This window comes from Pongo pygmaeus, chromosome 9, assembly GCF_028885625.2.
Source record: "Pongo pygmaeus isolate AG05252 chromosome 9, NHGRI_mPonPyg2-v2.0_pri, whole genome shotgun sequence".
NCBI lineage: Eukaryota > Metazoa > Chordata > Mammalia > Primates > Hominidae > Pongo > Pongo pygmaeus.
Window position 1 is genome coordinate 118,718,117 of NC_072382.2, and position 25,478 is coordinate 118,743,594.

General features: G+C 38.6%; 1 protein-coding gene across 21 annotated transcripts in view; it reads right to left on the minus strand.

The window, feature by feature from the left end:
* Positions 1-25,478, minus strand: part of SIK3 (SIK family kinase 3) — a 258,649-nt gene that overhangs the window by 106,426 nt on the left and 126,745 nt on the right. For 20 of the 21 annotated variants that reach the window (XR_010127644.1, XR_010127643.1, XR_010127641.1 and 17 more), the window contains exons 2-3: positions 10,740-10,856; positions 7,841-7,904 (exon numbers count right to left, since the gene is read on the minus strand). Coding sequence is in view for 15 of the 21 variants with exons in the window: in XM_054441459.2 (XP_054297434.1) it covers positions 7,841-7,904; positions 10,740-10,856 (181 nt within the window). In the remaining 6 variants the exon portion in view is untranslated. Of the gene's footprint in view, positions 1-7,840; positions 7,905-10,739; positions 10,857-25,478 lie in introns of those variants that run through there. The other variant, XM_063671475.1, reaches the window with a different exon arrangement.

Sequence of the window (25,478 nt, forward strand, 5' to 3'; positions counted from 1 at the left end):
GCAAGGCTAATTTCTTACAATTATGCTTATCCCTCAATTCCTAATGGATCTTTCTTTAGAGATTGTTTTCCATATCAATTATTTTCAAACTTATCTTCCCCACTACTGCATCTTCAACCTCAACCTGTAATCAAGTCTCATATTTAAAAAAATCAAAATAAAACAAACCCCTCCTTATTTCCTGTCAAGTATCAAGAGGGTCTGAGATCTCACCATTTTTGCAAGCTAATAACTCAACCTGCCACAATTACATGGATGATGGCAGAAGATAGGAAACCCCTCTGTCAGAGACAAAGGACTTTGTCACTTAGGGCACAGCAAGCAGCATGAGCATCAACATATTTGCTTCATTTCCCCAAGCCCTAATTTTCACAGGGCACTGCAAAGGGGACCAGATGATGCCTACACACACAGTTGGGTCCATTATAGGAGAGGAACCCTGAGCTTGGAGCTTAGATTCATACTGGGCAATAAACAGATCTATCTTTGAGCTGTGGAGGGAGATACTATCTCTGTCTTTCAAGGGTGCTCACTATATAAACATCCTTGAGAAAACAGTCTAGAACAAAGGCAGTCAGTGCCTTACTCATGAAACATGAAGAAATGTGAGATATCTGTGGAGAATTCTCTCCCAACAACCTTGCTTCCTGTACAAACTACTGTCTTCTCCCTTCTTTCCTTCAGAGCAATGCTTCTCAAAATAGCACCCAATGCTTCCACTTCTTTAACATCTGTCTCCACCTCTGCCATTTTATTAATATTTCCCTAGCCAGGCCGGGAGCGTTGGCTCACACCTGTAATCCCAGCACTTTAGGAGGCTGAGGCGGGCAGATCATGAGGTCAGGAGATCAAGACCATCCTGGCTAATGTGGTGAAACCCCGTCTCTACTAAAAATACAAAAAATTAGCCGGGCGTGGTGGCAAGTGCCTGTAGTCCCAGCTACTTGGGAGACTGAGGCAGAATGGCCTGAACCTAGGAGGTGGAGCTTGCAGTGAGCTGAGATTGCGCCACTGCACTCCAGCATGGCCACAGAGTGAGACTTCGTCTTAAAAAAATATATATATATATATATATAAAATATATAATTATTATTATTTATATATTATATATATATATAAAGTCAGAGAATATGCTACAACATGTCAACATGTTCATAGCAGTCAGAGAAAGGAGGCCCAGCAAAAGATACTAAGAAGGAACAGTCCAAACAATAGAAGAATCAGAAGTTGAACATTTATGGAAGTCAAAACTAAGAGCTTTAGAAGGAAACAGTCAAGAATTCAGATGCTACAAAGAGGTCAAATAAAGTAAAGACTATCAATTTGCAACCAGGACACCATTTTTGACTTCAGCTAGGGAACTATATATATATGTATCTATGTATTTTTTTTTGAGTCAGAGTCTTGCTCTTTTGCCCAGGCTGGAGTGCAGTGGCGCGATCTCAGCTCACTGCAAGTTCTGCCTCCCAGGTTCACGCCATTCTCCTGCTTCAGCCTCCCGAGTAGCTGGGACTACAGGCGCTCACCACCTCGCCCGGCTAATTTTTTGTATTTTTAGTAGAGACAGGGTTTCACCGTGTTAGCCATGATGGTCTCATCTCCTGACCTCATGATCCGCCTGCCTCGGCCTCCCAAAGTGCTGGGATTACAGGCGTGAGCCACCGTGCCTGGCCTCTATGTCTTCTTAAGTCAGTTGTTTCAACAGTTGGTATCTTTCTAGGAATTTGTCCATTTCATCTAAGTTATCTGATTTTTTTTTTTTTTTGAGACAGGGTCTCACTCTGTTGCCCAGGCTGGAGTGCAGTGGCGCAATCATAGCTCACTGCAACCTCCACCTCCTAGGCTCAGGTGATCCTCCCACTTCAGCCTCTCAAGTAGCTGCGACTACAGGTGTGCACCACCATGCGTGGCTAATTTTTCTGTTTTTTTTTTTTTTGTAGAGATGGCGTTTCACCATGTTGCCCAGGCCGGTCTTGAACTCCTGAGGTCAAGCAATCCACCCATCTCAGCCCCCCAAAGTGCTAGGATTATAGGCATGAGCCACCAAGCCCAGCTGATTTGTTGATGTATAGTTGTTCATAATATTCCTTTATAATCATTTTTATTTTTTTAAGACAGGGTCTTGCTCTATTGCCCAGGCTGAAATGCATTGGCACAATCATGGCTCACTGCAGCCTTGACATCCTAGGCTCAAGTGATCCTCCTGCCTCAGCCTCCTAAGTAGCTGGGACCACAGGCTCATGCTACCACATCCGGCTAATTTTTTATGTTTAGTAGAAATGAGGTCTTACTATGTTGTCCATGCTGGTACTGAACTCCTGGGCTAAAGCAATCCTCCCACCTCAGCTTACCAAAGTGCTGGGATTATAGGCATGAGTCACCACGCCCGGCCCATTTTTATTTCTTAAGGGACTCTAGTAATGTTCCTTTCTTTCACTTCTGATTCTAGTAATTTGAGTCTTCTCTTTTTTTCTTCTCTCTCTCGTCAATATAGCTAAAGATCTGTCAATGTTGTCGATTTTTTCGAAGAACCATCTTTTGGTTTCACTGATATCCTCTATTGTTCTTCTATTCTCTATTTCATAATTTCTGCTATTATCTTTATTTCCTTCTTTCTGCTTGCTTCAAGACACTAGAAGAGGAAGAACAAACTAAAACTGAAGCAAGCAGAAAGAAGGAAATAACAAATATTATAGCAGAAATTATGAAAAAGAGAATAGAAAAACAACCAACTATAACGGAATGAAATTGGAAATCAATAGTAGGAAACATTCAGGAAATTCACAAATATGTGAAAATTAAACAACACACTAATAAATAAATAATGAAATAAATAAGATATCAAACGTGAATTCGGAAAATACGGCATACTAAAACTCATGATATGCAGCCAAAGCATGCTTAGAGGGAAATTTATAGCTGTAAAATGCCCACAGTTAGAAAGATCTCATATCAATAACTTAAGGAGCTACAACTACAGATGCATGCCACCATGCCCAGCTAAAAGCTAGATTCTTCTAGTGAAGTTTATTTCTCCATATTTACAGTGTTCAGCCTCTAATGTGATTGATTCCTCTGGAACAGGCAGCTTCGGTATGCCTACAGTTAGTTACCTTGGGATCACAGTGTTTTTGCTAGGACTTTCTTCCTCTCATTTACTGACCATACCCAACCGTTAAACTCCACTAATTGCTGGCTAATTGCCCTTTTGTTTTGAATAATGCCCTGGGGCACAAATTGGTCTACAAACAATACAATGAAATTCTGGTTCCTTTGAAGAAATAATTTTTGCCATCAGTGTTTTTTTATTTTTGTTTTTATTTAAGACAGGGTCTCCCTATGTTGCCTATGCTGACCTCCAACTCCTAGGCTCAAGCCATCCTTCTGCCTGAATAGCTAGAATTACAGGTGTGCACCCAACCAGTGATTTATTTTTATTCTAACCCCAGAAAAGCTCTTTCTAAATTAATTCATTGGTTCTCTCCTGTGAACTAGCAAACCTATCATTTGGCCTGTTTCATGAATCTCTTCTCAAATGTCCTTTACCACATCCTCCACTGTTCTTTTTCTTTTTTCTTTTCCCCCTACTGTTCTTGAGAGTACAATCAGGTTTGAACTTCACTCCCTGTTGCAAATGAAGTCAGTTCCTTTGGGAAGAAATTAGGAGCTGTTTTACGGTTTGTTTTTCTCCACAGGTAAAAATCTCAGAGTTAGGGCTCTGGAGCTGGGGTTGGGGACAATAGCAAACTTCTCTGAGTGACATTCCCACTCTAGGAACTGAGAGTTTGGTGGATGGAGAGCGGGGGAGGACAGCAGCCTGGAGTCCTCTCAGCTTGCCTCTCCTAGCAGCAAAAGACAGTGAAACCACTGTCTTAAGACCCAAGGCAAGAGTGATCTGGGTCCTAGTATTCTCGGCATACCTGATCAAGCTCCACAAGTGGGGGCTGAGTAGAAGAAGGGGCCCCCATCTCTTAACTGCACTTCTCCAGGACTCAGCAATAGGCAGCTCGGGGCAGAATGAGAATTGCTGATGTCCAGATCCTCCTGGGAAGAAAGCTGCTATTCAGATGCTGGAGAGAATTGAGGAGAAGTGACAAATAAAAATTACAGGAGATCATTGTTTTCGAATAAACTTCTGCACTAGGCACCAACAGACCAAACTAAACATCAAAATGGAGTCACTCATGCTAAAGTTCCAAAGCGAAAACTAGGTTGTTATCTGACCTGAGAAATCAGGAGAAAGAGATAACAGCCAATTTCCCAAACAGCCCAATCTAAAATCTTTAACTGGCACAATGATGAAGTTCCCTCTGCTTTAATCCTTACTAAAAAAGGTAGTCTGAAGTAACCTGATGTTAACTAGTTAATTTTCTATTGTTCTGTTTAAAAGTAACCAATACACTGTTCAGACTTCTTAAGCCCTTCTGTCTATAAGACAAACTCTTCTGCTCAACTTACTGGAACACTTATTCTATGAAATGAAATGTTGCCCGATTCTAGAATCGCAAATAAAGCCAACTGGGATCATCAAACTAAACTTGCAATTTTGTCTTTTGACAGAAGGAAGCCCTGCGGTTCTTGGCTGCAGTAGCCTGGACAGGAATTTCCACCTTGCTGACCAGACTTTCTTTCTTACTGAATTTGCATAGATGTTCTTGAATAATGTTCCTGCATTTTCTGCTTACTCTTAGGACGATTTCCAGAGACTTTAAATGACTGGGTTTTGTTTTCTTTAATAGTTTTCACTTGTTTCAGCAAGCAAGGCAGGTCGGCAGAGCTCCTCACACCTTGACGGCAGAAGTTGATCTCCCACTCACTCTCTCACACGAAGGCGTAAGGAAGCACTGTGCTAGAGCTCTATATATGCGATCTCATTTAATCTTCACAACTATAATACAAATATTCTAGATCTTACCTTTTACAGACCTGGAACCTGTGCACCACAATCATCTAGTAATTTGCTCTAAGTAAAAGGGCAAATAGGTGACAGAGATCTGATTCAAACCTAGGTCTAAATACATCCAAAGCCCAGGTTTTCTTGACTAAGCCCCTTTCATCTTTTTTACACAGACATTTTTAAAAATCAGAGCTCATGAGACAGTTCTATCCCTGTGCAGTCTCAATAATTTCTTTAGGTAATACACTATTTTCTTCCACATCTGGATCTTTTATAATAATATTACTTAATAGTATCAATAATAACATTTCAAATTCTATTGTTATATATTACATAATATGTGTTACAATATATAATTACAGGTTGGCGCAAAAGTAATTGCGGTTTTTGCCATTACTTTCAATGACAAAAGCCACAATTACTTTTGCACCAACCTAAAATATTTTGTTTTTAAAATAATATTATCAGAAGTGGTATTCTGTTTGTTCATCCCTTGAGGTACATTCACACGAAGTCCGTGACCAAGAAACTGATCTCTCTAATACTGCTTCCTGCCGGGTACAGTGGCTCATGCCTATAATCCCAACACTTTGGGAGGCCAAGGCAGGAGGATTGCTAGAGCCCAGGAGTTCAAAACCAGCCTGGGCAACATAATGAGACCTTTTCGCTATAAAAATTTAAAAATTAGCCTGGCATGGTGGTGTATACCTATAGTCCCAGCTACTCAGGAAGCTAAGGCAGGAGGATCACTTGAGCCCAGGAAGCTGGGGGTGTACTGAGCTGTGATCCCATTACTGCACTTCACCTGGACAATAGAGCGAGACCCTAGCTCAAAAAAGAATAAATAAATAAATAAATAAATAAATAAATAAATAAATAAAATCTGCTTTCTTAAAGAGTAAGGTAGATTGATGTGCCCTGTGTTTGGGTCTTTTTTTACTACAAACATTAAGATGACATGATCTTTTTTCTCCCCAAATTACCATTGTTTCCCCACCAATAAATGTCTTTCTATGAGATAAAAACACCTAACAGGCAGCTCAAGGATTTGGAAGATGTTTGACTTTTTATAGAATAAAACTTGTAAAAAGGTATCTTCCAGCCTGAGCAATATAGTGAGACCCCCGTCTCTACTAAAAATTTAAAAATTAGCCAGGTGTGGTAGTGCACAGCTATAGTATCAGCTACTCAGATGGCTGAGGCAGGAGGATCACTTGAGCCCAGGAGTTCGAGGCTGCAGTGAGCTAGGACTGCACCACTGCATTCCAGCCAGGGCAACAGAGCAACACCTTGTCCAAAGAAAAAACCTTATCTAGATAATGAAAGTTTTCTATTTGCCTTTGTATACATTTGTGATCTTAATTAAGGCAGGTTTATCATAACATGTGCCTGGAATGTCAGAGCATAGTATAGTCTCCCAATAACATGACTGCCATTTCTCTCTCTCCAAATATTCTCTCTTGTGCTTTCATTTTCTGGTTCATAAATTTCCATATAACCATGCCCTCCAGGAAGATTTCCCTGATCTCCAAGAGTTAACCAAACTGCCATCTGCACTACTGTTCTCTACTATACAGAGTTTTACAGTTTCCATTCTCATCTTCAAAGTAATATGTTGATTTCCCTGTCTGTTTTCCACCAGATTTCTCCACAGAAAGGAAAACCAGTGTCTTAATTGAGTCAGCATCTCCAAGGCACATGATTGGCATAAAATTATCATACATACTGAAGGCCTACTATACCTTCTTGACAAACAATGCTATCCTTCAAATCTTGTAATGCTTTCATTTCTTTAAAATAAAGTATCCCCTCCCATACTATATTGAGTATAAATTTCTATCACCATTAGCTTTAACATTAACTAATCACATATACAAAGCCAATTAAATATAAAATTAAGAAATAATGATACCTCTTTTAAAAAGGACCAGCACTTACCCTAAAGATACTTTGACACACAAAAAAACAGCAGATCACTAGGGAAACTTTAAAAACACAAACACACACACACACACATCCATGCAGCCACAACTGACTAGTCATTAATAAGAAGATTCATTTTAAAAGTGATTCTATGCTTTCAAGTACATTTTATCGTGCAGGAAGGAGCAAATGTTTAAAATAAAAATTAAAAAATAAATTTTAAATTAGCAAGTGTTCATATTGATAAATTTTTTTAAAAATGAGGAAATTAGACAAATAAGGTATATAAAGAAACTTTTCTCTGTAGTTAGTTGCCAAAAGAAAAAATAAAAGACACATCAATTTAGATTTGGAAGTTTACTCTTTAACTTTACTTGGCTCCATTTATCACTGTTAGAAAAAAAATCGTTTTGTCAGTTTTTACCACCTTAAAAATCAGATTTGTCAGTAACAAAGTCTCTTGCTTATTTCTGACATTGTGCTAATGCTAAGTGTGAGAGGAAAATATAGCTACTGAAGGCAGAACCCCCAAAATTACAAGAATCATTGAGGGGAACTGTGAACACATGGTAAATAATATAGTTACATGTTATATTTAAACAAAGTTTAAGGAATGCACTCGGGTGAGATTATTTGCTCTAAGTGGCTCTTTCTGACACAACAGAGGCCCACACACTTGTGTGAGTTCTGTTGCACTTGGTAACCTCAGTTAGAACCTGCAAACAGGAAAGACCCTAAGTCCCACATTCAGAAAGGATGCTTGTTTTTGGAGATCTTTAATCTCAACTGTCAGCGCCTGACTGAAATAAACAAAACACCTTTGCTAAGGAAACAAATGTGTTAAAGGGATTTTACTAGATTAATCGAAACAAATTAAAATGCCTTTGTTGATAGAAAATGACAGGACTGAAGAACAGCATCACGTGACTGCTGCTCAAGTGACAAAGGCACTGAACAGCTATTTTAGGTTTGCCATAGTGTGCTCAATAGCTGTTTAAAGAATGCAATAAATGTACTTACCAAATATTTCCCCTCCACTAGCATATTCTGTCACCAGATAAATCATCCGTTCTGTCTCCATAACCTGGTGCAAAGGCAGGAAAGTGACAGACAGTGACACAAATGACAGGCTGATACAGGAAGAGAAACTAATGACTCCTCTTTTCTCATTTGAAATATTAATAACCACTATAGATTAAAGAAAATTTAAAACATTTTTGGGGAAACAAATATAAATGTTATTAAGAAGAAAGGGAAAATTAGATATTCCTCCAAGTTCTTAAAAGTAGGAAACATTTATTGCTTGAGAGAGATAGTCTTTTTGATGTTCCATGACGTCTCTGCAATCTCTTAAGCTCCATAAAACTGAGAGGCAAAGAAGTTGTCAAGAACCAAAACTTAAACTTCAGATTCAACATCAATCATCTGAAGCACAAAAATACCCCATCAAATAAAAAAAAAAAAAAACTAAAGCAAAAAAAAGCCTTTGGGGAAAATAATGGGAATCACATAAGAACACCACAGAAATCACATATGTCTTTCATTTTTTTATAGAAATGACAACTTTCCTTTCCACTGCCCATTTATTTGAAAAAAAGAGAACAGTACTTTAAAATACTCAACCTTTTAAAGTAACGTAAGTGATTTGTGTTTTGTCTTGGTCCCTTTGTTGTTCCTTTTTAAAATTCATTGTAGTATGTTGTCAGTCCTTTCTTCATTTTTACGTTTTCCATCAAACATTTTTAAAAGTAATAATGATTACATACACTCATTATAAAACAAAAGACCAAAGGCTTTCCTCTTCCCAATCTCCTCCATCTCAATCCCCAGAGGAACACTGTTCACTGCTTATTGTATATCTTTCTAGAACAGTGCTGTCCAATAGAAATATAATATGAACTGCATATATTATTTTAACTTTTCTAGTAGCCACACTTAAAAAGGAAAAAGGAAAAGGTGAAGATAACTCTAATAATATTTTTTATTTACCCCAATATATCCAAAATACTATCATTTCAACAATTCTTTTTAAAATTATTTTTAGTTTTACACTTAATTAAAACTAAATACAATTAAAAATTCAGTTCTGGCCAGGCGCAGTGGCTCACGCCCGTAATCCTAGCACTTTGGGAGGCCGAGGTGGGTGGATCACTTGAGATTAGGAGTTCAAGACCAGCCTGGCCAACATAGTGAAACCCTGTTTCTACTAAAAATACAAAAATTAGCTGGGTGTGGTGGCGCATGTCTGTGATCCCAGCTACTTGGGAGGCTGAGACAGGAGAATCACTTGAACCCAGGAGATGGAGGCTGCAGTGAGCAGAGATCATGCCACTGCACTCCAGCCTGGGCAACAGAGTGAGACTTCGTCTCAAAAATAAATAAATAAATAAATAAAATTTTAAAAACCCAGCTGCCAGAAAGCAAAATTAAAGCTTGAAAGAAGGCACTGCTCAAAGCTAGCACTGGACCTATGGAAATTCTCATAGGCTAATCTTGGGTAAGACAGGCAAATTTGCAGAATTCAGTTACAAGGGTAATAGCTACAAGTCAACCTCTTGAGAAAGGTCAGCCTAAGCCCTACAATTATTTAAAGATGATTTATTTTAAAAGGTAAGGTCAAGAAATTTATTCAGCCCATCAGGATAGGAAGGAAGCCGAGGTTAGACACCTGTGAGCTCACAGATACAGCTCTTCAGGCAACACCAGGAAGCTTTCATAAGTTTGCTTGTGGGGCAGAACGTAGGCATTGTTCAACATAATTTAGGTTGATAAATTTCAACAGGTCTGCTCCTGTTGACCTAATTTCATTATGTGAGCAACTGATGCCAGGGAAGAGCTCTAATGCTGTAGTTTTAACCACACATATTAACATCACAACATATTTTCTTTTCCATAAAACTAAGAGGCTATGAAAGCTTGCCCATAGAGCCTTGGGTATACTTTCTCCACTCTTACACATGGTCCTATGTCTGGGCCAGTAATCATTTACTGCAGACTAACAGCAGCAAAATAACCAAGTGGGTGGCCACGTCCTTCAGAACTAAGAGATGGCTGTTCTGGCAGAAAGCAGCAAGTAGAGTTGGGCCTATGCAGAGGCAAAGTTCTCGGCTGCCAACACATTGCAATTTGAGAAGCATCCCGAAGCCCCACCTCTCCCAAAATATCTCTTTCACCAGCCTGCTAAGGCAAGGTCCTCTCCTCCTATCCCGCTTGAAATTCCAGCCATCAGATTTACTGCTTTTATAGTTAGGCTACGGAATCATTTTGATGATGGCATGAAATATGCATGTTTCTTGGGAAGACCAAAAAAAAAAAAAAAACTAAAATAGAAATCTCTCCTATTGGAGAGACCTGGTCACTTGATCTGGTCTCTTGATTATCAAAATAATTACTACCTTGGAAAACTAAGTCTACGATCCTATTAGAATAGAAAAGAGGTAGGTTTTGATTGATCCAAGAAGCAATCCTTTACCATAACAATTTATAACATGATCACAGAAACTAGTATTCAAATAATGCTGTTAAAAAAAATGTTATATTCATCTCTAACTTTTCACCTCTCTAAATTCTCTACTTTTTGGGTTTCCCATCCTGTTTTAGAACTCTGAACTAAATAAAATAAATTCTCATCATCTTCTGAATTAATATTTTGTGTAGTTCCTGCTAAGAATGGCATTAAATTTTAAAGAACAAATTAAAAAGACCTACCTGGGTAAGGAAAACTTACTAGTACATGGCCAGGGGAAACTTGAGGATACTAAGTGCTGAGTGGGTAAACAGAAGGGTAGGAAAGATAGCAGGATTAACATAGAAACAAAAAAAGTCACAGATGTTCACCCACCCACATTTCTTCAAAGGGAGCCACACATACAACATTCTGGGTTCTCTGCAGCTATCTGCTATACACTAATGATCCTACCTGGTAGAGCCTGATGATATGGGGGTGGCAAAGCATCTTCATAATTTGAACTTCCCGGAAAATCTTCTTCAAGTTTTCTTCATCCAGCTGGGTCTTATCTATGATCTTGATAGCAACCTGACAATAATAGAGGGAAAAAATTTACTCTGATGCATTATTAAAAGCAGTTTACTAAGAAAAATTAGGTTCACTTTAAAACATTACGTTCCATAAAATATAAGCTGCCAGTATTCTGTTTACAGAATGTCAATGAGGAAAATCAATTTACTCTTTTTAAAAAGATAGGAAATGGATTCCTAGTAAGTTGGTCTCAAAGAACAGACTCCAAAAGCTAATGGGTCTTCTGCCTTTTCTTCAATTGCTTATATGGTAAAATCCTATGAAAAAATACTTTATTACTCCATAGGTGTCGTTACGGTCTGGGTCAAATCATGTTTCAGTGCAGAGTGGTATATAGGGCCTCTCATTAAGACAAGAAGCTTTAAATAAAATAAAAAATTTTTAAAAAGGCAAGAAGCTTGTATCATAAGTACATGGTGTCTTACTAAGGCTCTATGAGAACTTTCACAGGGGCTTTACACATCTCAACAGGTGCTTGTAGAACTCAATAATAATAATAGTAGTAGCAGTGATGGTGGTGGCAGCAGCAGTAGCAGCAGCTACCATATACGAAATGTTTACTATGGGCCAGGCATAACTCTTAGTGCTTTGGAAGTACTAACTCATTTAAACCTCCTAACACCCACATTATCATTAACCTTGTTTTAGAAATAGAGAAACTGAGGCAAACAGAGATTAAGTAATTAACTCAAGATTAAGTAATTTACACCTAGTATGTGGCAGGTGCAGGACTGAAGCCTAGGTAGCTTGGCTTTAGAATCAAATTCTTAATAAGAATGTTATAAGAATCTGAAGATCTTTCTTTAGCATACATGCACTGCATCATAAAACATATCTTTCCAATGTGCCCCCTTTTAATAAGATACTCATCAGCAAATACATTTTAATGAAGAATGAACGATGAAAGACTTTAAAAAATTTACTAAATCTAAACTTCCTCAGTGAAATACTTAAAATATTTGTGTTGCTCCAAAATATGTCTATAACTCAGTTTCAATTACCTAATCGGTACGGAAGCAATACTGGTTAGATGAAGAGCCTAGACTAGTCAAACTCTAGTCCTCTCCAAATCTTAACATTCTAAGATTCTATGCACCAGAGAGGTAAAGGGAACATATACAGTACTTACTGAGGATAAAAACAGGAAAACAAAATTTCAAAAGTAAAAATGTTTAGCTCACAGAAATTAAGACTGTTGGGAGCCATACGTGGCAGATTATTCAGATGTATAAATGGCTGGCATAAAAGTAACTTTATCTGAAGCTGTTTCAGGTGTTAAAATGAGGACCCGTGGGAGAAAGGCACAGGGAGATAAATTTCAGCTGTACACAAAGAGCATTCAAGCCATGCCTAATGAGGGAGTCTGATGAAAGGAGCTGGGTGTGGCTGGAGATATAAGGATTAATCAGACACAGCCTAAACTTCAAGGAGATCACAGTCTAAAAAGGAAAAAAGATGTGTGGAACTGAAAACAATGCAGCATTGGAAGTACAATTAATGGAGCTAAGTACCAGTTATAATATCAGACAGAGGATGGTGAATGACCTTCACCTATAGGAGAAGAGGTAGAAAAAGTCTGGGAAAGACTTCACAAAGAAAGCAGAATTTCACTACAGAGAGAACTGGGATAGGCAGAGAAGAAGGTAGAGAATTTGATGAGGATCTCACCAGCTGCTTGGTTTCCTATAAGAAGTCTTGGATCTTATAATCCTTGACCACCTGCATTTCTCCTTCTCCTCATTACTGCACCAGATCACATACAAGACCTTAACTCCACAACTGGTCTAGCATCTGCTCCTGCTTCTCTCAGGACAGCTCCCAAAACAACAACAAAAAAAATCATGGTACACAATGTCTCTTCCTACAACAAATAGCTTGGTCTTAATAGTCACTATTAATAAAACCTTACATATGAATGGCACCTTGTAGTGTACAGAATGCTTTCATAAATGTAACAAGCTTAGAAACTTGCAGATATATCCCCATAGCAGAGCTGACAAACAGCTGTAATCCCAGCACTTTGGGAGGCCAAGACGGGCAGATTGATTGAGTCCAGGAGTTCAAGACCAGCATGGGCAACATGGTGAAACCCCATCTCTACTAAAAAACTTTTTAAAAATTAGGCAAGCATGGTAGCATGTGTCTGTAGTCCTAGGCACCTTGTAGTGTACAGAATGCTTTCTTAAATGTAACAAGCTTAGAAACTTGCAGATATATCCCCATAGCAGAGCTGACAAACAGCTGTAATCCCAGCACTTTGGGAGGCCAAGACGGGCAGACTGATTGAGTCCAGGAGTTCAAGACCAGCATGGGCAACATGGTGAAACCCCATCTCTACTAAAAAACTTTTTAAAAATTAGGCAAGCATGGTAGCATGTGTCTGTAGTCCTAGCTACTCAGAAGGCTGAGGTGGAAAGACACTTTGATCCCAGGAGCTGAAGCTGCAGTGAGCTATGATCGTGCCAGCAACAGAATGAGACCCTGTCTCAAAAGAAAAAAAAAGAACTTCCAAACAAGGGTGTTGGAAATGGGTTACAAGCAATAATGGATCACCTCCAATCTCAACTTTCTGTGCATGCCATGATGTGCAAAAGGTGGGAAGAACTGTTAGGATTTATTTATCTTAATAACAGAGGGCATCAACTGTCTAAGGCCTGTGCCTGAAATCTTCCACCTCTGCCCACCCCCTACTAATTGATGGCATGTACAATATAACTCAGGAAAGGTGGGTGGCCTTCAGGTTAACTTAAAAAATTTGTGCATTCTTTCACCTCCAAGAGATCACAGGGAGTCATACAGTGGGACCTCCCTGATTCACAAGGCACTCACTCTAAATTTCATTTGCATTCTGAAGCAATACGACCTTCATAATGGTAAACAGAGATTGTGTGGCTCCCAGTCAGCCACACAATCCGTGGGTAAATAACAATAGAGTGACTTAAATGCATTTCTGACTTACCATATTTTCAATTTATAATGGGTTTATTGGGACGTAACCCATCATAAGTCAAGAAATATCTGTACTAGCAATAATGCCTTTTGTTGGCTATAATTAACAATAATTTATTACATATTTCAAAATGGCTGAAGGAGATTTGAAATGTCACCAACAGAAAGAAATGATAAATGTTTGGGGTAATGGATATCCTAATTACCCTGATTTGATCATTACATGTTGTATCCATGTAGCAAAATATCAAATGTACTCCATAAATATGTACAATAATAAATAAATACATACATACATGAATTTTACAAAGAAACGTACTTCATCTTTTCAGGAAAAATTGCACTGAATATAATCTGTTCTTAGAAGGCACGTACAAAGAAGTTTTAATAGATTAAAACATCAAACTCCTGTCTACTCTTCAGTGAGAGTTCAGATTCCAGAAGACACTGAAAAGTGAAGTTTTGGGCCAGGCACGGTGGTTCACGCCTATAATTCCAGCACTTGGGGAGTTCAAGGCAGGAGGATGGCTTGAGGCCAGGAGTTCAAGACCAGCCTGGGCAACAAAGTGAGACCTCATCTCTACAAAAAATGAAAAAAAATTAGCCAGGTGTGGTAGTGTGTGCCTGTAGTCCCAGTTACTCAGGAGGCTGAGGCAGAAGGATTGCATGAGCCTAGGCGATCACTTGAGCCTAGCAAGGGTGAAGTGAACCATGATCATGCCACTGCACTGCAGTCTGTGTAACAGAATGAGACCCTTTCTCCAAAACAAAAAACAAAACAAAACAAAAAAACAGAAGTGAAGCTTTACTTAGCAGTTGAATACAGCGTTGAAAGCAAGGACTCTGAAGTCAAGCTACTTAGATTCAAAATCTTGGAACTATCCCTTAATATATAACCTAGAACAGGTTATTTGATTTTCCAATGGCTCCCTTTCTGTAAAACGCGGGCAACAATGGAACCTACTTTAAAGTGATTTTGGGGATTAACAAAGCTAATACATGCAATCTGATTAATATAACGTCTGGCACAGTAAACAGGCAATATATGTTAATTACAGGTACTGCTGTTGTTATTTTATTTTCTTCTGGAATCAAGCCTTCAACTTTAGGCATTCCTTGGCAAGGATTAGATTTGCTTCACTAAGCAACATAATCCTGGATCTGAAACACATCAATTCCTTATTCAAGGGACAAATTGAGGGACCAAGAAGCAAAATAGCTAACAATTTGTGGGCAGCATTCAGAACCAACTGGCTGCCGCCAGCTGATGTGGGAAGAACACGGAAAGAACAGGGCTGGAAAAAAAATAAATGCATTCCATTCAGGAAAGTCACAGTGAGCCATAGGATGGAACCCACAGCAAGAATTGACCCTGAGGGCTGTGCCAGAGAGACAGTGGTCTACTTCTTCACAGCAGGCCAGGCTCCCCTTGCCAACCCTACCTACTAGCTAACACCTGAGAGGAGGGAACTTACTGCTGCTTGGCAATGGCATAACTGCCTGATAAGACCACTTAACAGGGAAAAGAACTCAGCTCCTACCTTAGCTGCAAACTGGAAAGTGGGAGTTTTCTATAAAGCAGAAAAATAAAGTTGGAACAGAGAAACTGGCAAGTCAGATAGCAGGTGGCTGGCACACAGGTATGATTATTTTGAGAATATCTAAACAGATAAATATGAGTTTCACAGCTACAGATTACTGAAGGCTATATAATAAAGGTTTTGGTGTAAAGTACACACCAGTTGCTTGAAAAATTGAATGTGTCCACAACAAAGGCAAATCAATAGGTAAAAAAAGATAAACTCTCAAAGAATGTTTTTATATTGGGGTTGAAAATCTATGAATCTCCTAATTGTACTTACATATGAAAATTATAACAAAGAAGAAAACTTCCAACATGTTACCAAGAGACCATATATTTCCTAAGTTTGCCTGTTCTACACAGAATTCTTTTATCTTCCAAAGAGCATGATTTTTTAAATTGACATTCTAATATTAATTAAACATGACACTGTATCAAGTATGCTACTAAAGAGATACAGATTGTGAGAGTCCTTAATTTCCCTACTCAAGACATTCCCATTCAACAAATTCTTCTTTTTCAATTGGCATGTGGTAGGAAAAAAATTAAATTTAGATCATGACAAATTTAAAGTCATAGTTCTTTATTATTCATTCTATAAGAGGAAAAATTACTATTTCCCCCTTTTAGTTCTCACTTCTAAAAAACACAGTTCTTTTTAACTCAACTCACTTTTGTAAGCACAATAATGTTCATAGTGAATGAAGCTGAAAAAAATAGTGGTTTCTTCACAACAGGCAATAATTCACTTGCATATTCTGACACCATATTTGCAAGCAAGATAAGGCAACAGAGTAAAAGACAATCAACTAAGGGACAGCTCAGCATTAAGATCAAAACAAACCACCCTTCCCCATCAGAAATAAATGCCCTATAGTAGATAGTACAGACTCAGGGATATGCCAGGACAAATGGACAGTTCAAGAAAGAACTACGTAGGAGGGAAACGCAAAGATCACAAGGGCTCAAATTCTTCCAAAACAAGAAAGAGCATCTCCTTATACTGGTATGCAGATGAACATACAGTAATTTCAAAGAATATAGTAAGCAGACTGCATGCTTTTTAGAAGGAAACAGAAAACATTACAGTTTGAAGAAAAGCTAATTTTTTTAAAAATTTGTTTTAAGGAAAGAGCTCTATTTGTCTTAGAAATGTCTTTAAAATTTAGGCAGATATCAAATATTTTGTCATTGTAAGCTTTTTTCAATGGGGTTATGTTTTTATACTAACTTCTGTAGCAAAACTTTTATTCTCTATTTTTATGACAAAGCTTATCTACTCTAGAACATTCTCAGCTCAGCTCTACAACTATTTTATGATCTAGATCTGTACAGTGTAATACAGTAGGCACCAGCCACATGTAACTATCCAGACTGATGCACTATAAATGTAAAATATATACCAGATTTCAAAGACAGTAATATAAAAAAGAATTAAACTATCTCCCTGATACATTTTTATATTGATTACATGTGGAAATTATAATATTTTAGATGTATTAGGCTAAACAAAAGATATTAAAACTAATTTCACCTCTTTTTTAATATGATTATTTAAAAATTGTAAATAATATATGTGCCCTCTTTCTGTTGGACAGCACTGATCTAGATAATGCCAATAGGCTACATAATTAATCTACCAGTTAAAGGAGGTATTCCTTGAAAATGACTTCTGAAATCATTGACTTGATATTGAGAATTGCCAACTGTCTATCTCACAGAAACTTGGCCCAAGTTACAAGGCTCTCAATGCTCAAACATTGCCTTGGGAGAAAATCTCAAATAAGGTCTCAAAAGTTATATTCTAGGAGCTCAATTTAATTCAATTTTTAAAATGTCTATTGAGCAACTGACTGGTTTACTGCACTGCCCTTGTGTGCAGCCATTCCCAGGAGGGGTTCTCTCAGAGAATTCAGTCTTACAGCCTTAAGATAGCAGTTCCCAAACTGTTTGGTCTCAGGACTCCTTCTCTTAAAAGTTAGGAGAACCTTCAAAGAAGTTTTGATTATGTGAGTAATATCTTTCAATATTTGCTTAGAAATCAAATTAAAACTCAGAAATTAAGACAAAAATTTAAAAGACACGTGTATACAACCACACATCCCCTTGGTCATCAGAGCAATTGCAGCATCATACATAGCATAGTCTCTGGAAATCTCTATTTTATAATTGTGAGAGAGTATGAATGAAAAGTGAAAATAATGTTGCGGCATTTCTACAAAAATGGTTTTGACCTAGGGGACCCACTGAAACAGTATTGAAGACTATGAGGTCCCTGAATCAAACTCTGAGAACAACTGCCCTTAAAGCATCACTGTATGTAATGAATTGACCTCTCTTCAATGCATCTAGAATAGTACCATGTTTGGGAGAACTGAGAAAATAGTCACTCAATTTTCTTTTTCTATAGGGCATAATGCTTTCACAGGACCCAGTGAAGAATAGCTGGCTAGAAAGGAACTTAAGTACCTTTGGAATCAGCCTTAATGAAAAAACATTTTTATTTAAAATTTACTAGAAAATAGAATTGTCAACAGAAAACAAATTTAAAAGAACCCCAAACCAACACAAGCTAGACTCTTGAATACAACCTGTTACACATTAAATGGCCATGATTAATAATGTGCCACATGACCAAGGTCAGGATGTAGGCTGGCCACATTCTTGGGAAGATCCTAACGTCTGCACTGTTACCCAGGCTGGAGTGCAGTGACACGACCATAGCTCGCTGCAGCCTCAACCTTCTAGGCTGAAGCCATCCTCTCACCTCAGCCTTCTGAGTAGCTGGGACTACAGGGACACACCACCACACCTGGATAATATATATTTTTTAATTTTCTGTAGCGACAGGGTCTCACTATGTTGCCCAGGCTGGTCTCAACGGATTCTCCCACCTCAGCCTCCTAAAGCGCTGGGGTTACAGCCAAGAGCCACCACACCTGGCTTCCAATTTTTTAATTGAAGTCTATATTTCAGCTTGAAACAATTAGTCAAATCAAGTACTAAGGGGCAAAACAGGGATGTATATTTGGAAAGAACAGGTTATTTTATTCATTATACACACCAATCACAACTGTTTCTGGGAAAATATGCAGCTAGCTGTCAAGCCTAAGGAATGGCTGGGATGCCAACTGAAGACACAAGGACTCTACATGGTCAGGCAGCTTTCAATAAACTCCACAGAAAGTAGTTAACAACTATAATTTAAAATGTATAGCACACCAGGCACAGTGGCTCATGCCTCTAATCCCAGCACTTTGGGAGGCCGAGGTAGGCAAATCACTTGAAGTCAGGAGCTCGAGACCAGCCTGGCCAACATGGTGAAACCCCACCTCTACCAAAAATACAAAAATTAGCCAGGCGTGGTGGTGGGCACCTGTAATCCCAGCTACTTGGGAGGCTGAGGCAGGGAGAATCGCTTGAACCCAGGAGGCGGAGGTTGCAGTGAGCCGAGATGGCGCCGCTGCACTCCAGCCTGGGCAACAAGAGCGAAACTCCATCTCAAAAATAATAATAATAATAATAATAATAATAACAATAATAATAAAATACAATAAAATGTATAGTGCTTTTTAGGTGAGTGGTTGAACTTTTATTTTTCTGCCCTCTAGGCTGTACTGAATGGTGACTGTAAAATAGTTCATGCATTTCCAATGTCTGGATAGAGAACAGAAAGTTTACTGAAAGTGGGAAAGTAAGTTGGAAAATGGTATACTGTGCAAAATTAGTAAATCGTATCTGAAGCAAAGGAAATTTTCTGTGATTACTTGAAATTCAAGACATAGAAGAGAAATTTTTAAAGACAAAAAGAAAATGACTTCTCAGTTCCAGTAATTCCCATCTGGTTGACATTTACCCTCTCAGAAAACAGAAGCCTATGAGTGTCTCCAATATTATGAGCAACTCTCTCAGGCATACTGACATGATTGTTATTGTTGCAAAGTGCCAACAATGTTTTATAGTTAAATCAACTCTTGTCCTACAGGTTTATCATTTAAATTTATTCAACAAAATTTTTTTTTTTTTTTAAAGAGTGGAGGAAAAGACAGAGTTGACAATAAAAATGAAGGTCAGTCAGGATTATTTACAAAATATAGATATTCAATTTTCTATTTTCAGGTGTTTATTTCAGATTGACCAAATTGCAGAAGTTTAAGAGGGAGATATTCAGAATGGGATTGATGGCTTAATTTTAAGGTTAAGGAGCTGTTGAAAAGGATGCCTCAAAGCCCTAAAAAAAAGAGAGGGAAGAGGCCAGGTGCAGGGCTCACACCTGTAATCCTAGCACTTTGGGAGGCTGAGGCGGGCAGATCACTTGAAGTCAGGAGTTCAAGACCAGCCTGTCTAACATGGTGAAAACCTGTCTCTACTAAAATATATATATATACATATATATATATAAATTAGCCAAACATGGTGGTGCATGCCTGTGGTCCCAGCTACTTGGGAGGCTAAGGCAGGAGAATCGCCTGAACCTGGGAGGTGGAGGTTGCAGTGAGCCAAGATGACACCACTACATTCCAGCCTGGGTGACAGAGCAAGACTCCGTCTCAAAAAAAAAAAGAAGAAGAAGGAAGAGCAGGAAAGAAGGAGAAGGGCAGAAAGAGAATGCAGGACAAACAGGAAACACTCTGAATAGAGAGAAAGGATTGGGCAGAAAAGTATTAGGGATCTGGGGAAGAAAAGGGCAAAAGCTAAGTGGTTTAACAAGGCAGTTCTAATAGTTTAAAATGGCAACCAAAGAACACCGTCTAAGAAAGTGGCATAATGACAAAATAGGCCGGCCTGGTGGCTCATGCTGTAATCCCAGGAGTTCAAGACCAGCCTGGGCAACACAGCAAGATCCCCATCTCTACAAAAAACTTTTTTAAAAATTATCCAGCCATGATGGCATATGCCTGTAGTCCTAATACTCAGGAGACTGAGGTGGGAAGATCGTTTGAGTCCAAGAGCTCAAGGCTATAGTGGGCTGTGATCACGCCACTGCACTCCAGCCTGGGCGAGAGGGAGACCCCGTTTCAAAAAATAAAACAATAAAAATAATAAGAATAACAATACAGGTTGAATATCCCTTATCCAAAACGTTATGTTTCATATACACCTTATACACATAGCTTGAAGGTAATTTTACACAATATTTTAAATAATCTTGTGCATTAAAAAAAAGTTTGTATTAAGTACTTATGCGTAGAATTTTCCACATTGGGTCATGTTGGCACTCAAAGAGTTTAAGATTTGGGGACATTTTGTGTTTTTGAATTAGGGGTGTTCAACCTATAACTGTTACAGAAATATTTTGAAATTTTTAAAAAAGTAGTTATTTCCAAAGAAAAATGTAAAAGTTATGGTGGGAAATTAAACTATAAAAAATGAAATTTTGCACTTTGGGAGGCTGAGGTGGGCGGATTGTCTGGGGTCAGGACTTTGAGATCAGTCTGACCAATATGGTGAAACCCCATCTCTACTAAAAATACAAAAAAAAAATTAGCCAAGCATGGTGGCGTGGGCCTGTAGCCCCAGCTACTTGGGAGGCTGAGGCAGGGGAATTGCTTGAACCAGGAAGGTGGAGATTGCAGTGAGTCAAGATCATACCACTGCACTCCAGCCTGGGTGACAGAGCAAGACTCTGTCTCAAAAAAAAAAAAAAAAAGAAAAAAGAAAAAGAAAAGAAAAAAAGAAATTTTCGTCCCAGGACAGAAAGACGGGAAATAACTTGGCAATATGGCCTAAAATACAAGGTTGTAAGGAGACAAAAAGCTGAATAAATTTCAAGATGAATTTTCTTAATGAGTACATGCTACTCTTTCCTGGAATGCCAACTCACAGGTAAAAATAACACAGACTCACAGAAGGATTGTACTCTTCCCAAGAACAGCATTTGTCAAGAAGCCTGTGTACTGTTAAGCACATTTAGATGTAGAACCTAGAACGCTCAAAGACTTAAAGCTCCAGCTGAAAAGAGAGTTGAACTCAACTGCCATAACATAATTTTCTTAAACTTCCCCTATGGAGATTTATTATATTGGGTATCTTGCTAACCTTACAATGGTAGTGCTGTTCCTGTTGAACAAAATCAGCAACAGTTCATATTTTAAATTGTTTTAAATTATATCAATATGCCCCCAAGAACTAATAACATAGTCTGCGTGAAGGAGCAGAAGCTGAGTGAACTAAGGAAACAGAAAACAGTTGAAAAACTATCCTAAACCCTCATCTCTTGACATCTCCCAATTATCTGACAACGAAGACTAAGGAAAAACAGGAAGCAATATCCATTTTCAGACTGCACTTCATCCTCCTATTTCTGAAAGTCTCACTTGTAATGTATCCTCAGATGTCAGTAGTGTGCTCATTGTTTGTCAAGAGGTGCATCGTTGTGAAATCATGCATTTCTAGTCTGGATGTTTATGATACCAGACTATCTTCCCTGAGCAGCCTGGAGTAAGAAGCCAGCCTCCCTGTGCCCATCAGGAACATGGCACCAACTACCTTCCGAGGCGTTTTCCTAAGGACAGGTGCACACTACCAGAGCTGACAGATAATGCCCCTCTGGGATTCCTTCAAAATGGAATGTTTTGTGTGATGGCTTGTGCATTTATTCCAGTTTCAATGAGTTCCTTATATTTAGTAATCATCACATTTTCAAGTCAAACAAATGTTATTTCCATAATGAATGTTTGCATTTCATGTGATGAATAGTGTAATTTAAGTAACTTAATCCCTGGAAGTTTAATAGTAAACATTAATTAATTCTTAAATTTCTGGGGTTTTTTGTTTTTGTTTTTTGAGATGGAGTCTTGCTCTGTCTCCCAGGCTGGAGTACAGTGGCGCCATCTCGGCTCACTGCAACCTCCACCTCCTGGGTTGAGGCAATTCTCCTGCCTCAGCCTCCCAAGTAGCTGGGACTACAGGCACGCGCCAGCATGCCCAGCTAATTTTTTGTATTTTTAGTAGAGATAGGGTTTCACCATGCTGGCCAGGCTGGTCTCAAACTCCTAACCTTGTGATCCACACACCTTGGCCTCCCAAAGGGCTGGGATTACAGGCGTGAGCCACCATGCCCGGCCAAATTTCTGATATTTATTTTAAAGGTGGTAAGTGGACAACTGATAAACAACACTGCCATAGAAAAAACTGAGAATGGTTCCACTGAAATATAAAATTGTTATATGGGTTAGACATAGCCACAATAGATGTCAAAAGACAGCTACATGAAGTATATGCTTAATATAACAGAGTTAACATTTAACAAGATTGTTTGTGTTTTCCTGTAGGAGGATTACAGACATCCTAAATACTGACCTTCTCTGATGGTCCTAAATTTGCATTACAGTACAAGTGTAGAATTTCAAAAAGATACTAAGGTAGAAGCAAGGATTTTATGTAAAGGAAATTGTCGTAACTGTGTATCAATTCATTAAAGTATTGAGTATAGTTAATAACATTGAGGGTTTTTTTAAATCATTAAAAGCATCCACAATTTAAGTAAAACCAAACTATTATACTATTAGACCCTCTTTTATGTCTTATGACAATACTACTTTTAAGCCAATTAACATGACCCCTAATTCATTGACAATGAGACCCAAAAGAATCTCCAGATATCAGAAATAGTTTCATTTAAGATAGACAGACAGCCGGCGCGGTGGCTCATGCCTGTAATCCCAGCACTTTGGGTGGCCAAGGCGGGTGGATCACAAGGTCAGGAGATTGAGACCATCCTGGCTAACACGGTGAAACCTCGTCTCTACTAAAAATACAAAAAATTAGCTGGGCGTGGTGGCGGGCGCCTGTAGTCCCAGCTACTCGGGAGGATGAGGCAGGAGAATGGAGTGAACCCAGGAGGCAGAGCTTGCAGTGAGCTGAGATGGCACCACTGCACTCCAGCCTGGGAGACAGAGCAAGACTCCGTCTCAAAAAAAAAAAAGACATATTTGCATAAATATTGTTCTAGGAAAATAAGAGACCATAAGCAACACATCCCCACCAAAAAATCATAAGGAATGAGATTTATGAGATGAGAAAATGAAAATGTAGAGAGCTAGAAGGAAGTAAAATGTTAATTGATAATAATGTCATACTAAAACTAATTACCCTCCATATTTTAAAGTCTTTGTGCAACTTTCCTGAGGTCTCTGGGTCACAGGTTTCTTGACAGATCAAATTGGCATTTTTTGAAACTAAGAGACCAAGTTGGCATTTTTTGAAAATAAGTAAAAAAAAAAAAATCCCTTCAATGAATTAAATGTACTTTTCTGGGTAGAAAACAGCACAGAATAAGGAGCTCAGTGTGTAGGAAGGATATAAAAATGATCATACACAGCAGTAGAAACTTTTTCCCTCTGAACAAAATCACACACAAACCCTAATACATTAAGACAGAAAAAAGAGTATCCATCCTGGTTATAGACAAAACTTTTTAGAAGCCTAGGGCTCTGCAGAACAGTTTGGAAATCACTGTGACAGCAAAAAGAGGAATGGAGTGGGTGCTGAGATTGAGAGTTCAATTTCCAGCTGTACCTCTAAGATATGTTTGTGACCTTGGGAAAATCACTTTACCCCTCTAATCCTCAATGTTTTCATCTATTACATGACTTGAAAGCAGAGGTATCAGCTGGGCACAGTGGCTCACACCTGCAATCCCAGCACTTTGGAAGGCCAAGGTGAGATGATCGCTTAAGCCCAGGAGCTTCAGACCAGCCTAGGCAACATAGTGGAATCCTGTCTCTACAAAAAAAATTTCAGATTGGTTGGGCATGTTAGCATGTGCCTGTGGTCCCAGCATTTTGGGAGGCTGGGGCAGAAGAATTGCTTGAGCTCCAGAGGTCAAGGCTGCAGTAAGTTGTGATCAAGCCACTACACTCCTAGCCTGGGTGACAGAGTGAGACCCTGACTATAAAAAAGAAATAAACAGAGTTATCAAGATAAGGTTCTCACTGTACCAATTCCTAACTCGAACTCTGGGAGACTTGGGTTTTGACGTTTTTAAGTTTTTAAATTGACATTTAAGTCCTAAGGGTTCATTCACATAAATCGGAATCACTACTGGTCATATAACTCTCAATCTTGGATAGTTAAAGTAATCAAGCCATTTAGTTTTAGTTATTATTTATTTTATTTTCTCTTATCTGTTTATTATTTACTTATTTTTGTAAAGATGAGGTCTCACTATAGTCCAGGCTGCTCTTAAACTCCTGGGCTCAGGCAATCCTCCTGCCTCAGCCTCCCAAAGTGCTAGGATAACAGGCACGAGCCACCATGCCCGGCTGTACTTGTTATTTCTTTTAGAGACAGGGTCTTGCTCCGTTGACCATGCTGGAGTGCAATGATGTGATAATAGCTCACTGTAGCCTCAAACTCCTGGCCTCAAGCGATCTTCCGCCTCAGTCTCCTGAGTAGTTAGGACTACAGGCGCGTACTACCATGCCCAGCTAAATTAATTTTTTTTAAGAGAAGGGGTCTTGCTCTTTTGCCCAAGCTAATCTGGAACTCCTGGCCTCAAGCAATCCTCCCACCTCAGGCTCCCAAAGCATTGGGGTTACAGGCATAAGTCACCACACCCAGCCCTAAGTCATCTAGTTTTACAGTGCTATATAATGTAGGACCATATGATAATAAGCAGAAAAATGCATTTACCACATTTGAGATAACCTTGGTGAATAAGTGTTTCTTTCCTCAATTAAATACATTAAACTAAAGCATAACACCACTGTTTGCCCAGAAAAGCCTTGGCATTTGCTAATATTTTCACTATTGGTAAAGTCAATGTTTCCCACTGTTAAAACTAAGAACACTAAATAATAATATTGACATTAATATCCATCCCACTTACAGAACAAACAATGGCAGACTAAATTAAATGGAATGTGAAGCGGGCAACAAGTAGGTCAAATTAATTAAACTGTAAATTACAACCACACCAGAAAGACATGAACACAGAAACCAAGAATCTGAGTCTAAGAAATGTTGCATAATCCAATGTCAGCCAAATTTGACGATGTTTCCATTATCAAATTTCTCACTTAGAAATGAGAAAGTCAGAGTCAATTTTAGTTTGTTTTATATTTTTTGTTTTAGACTAGTTAATT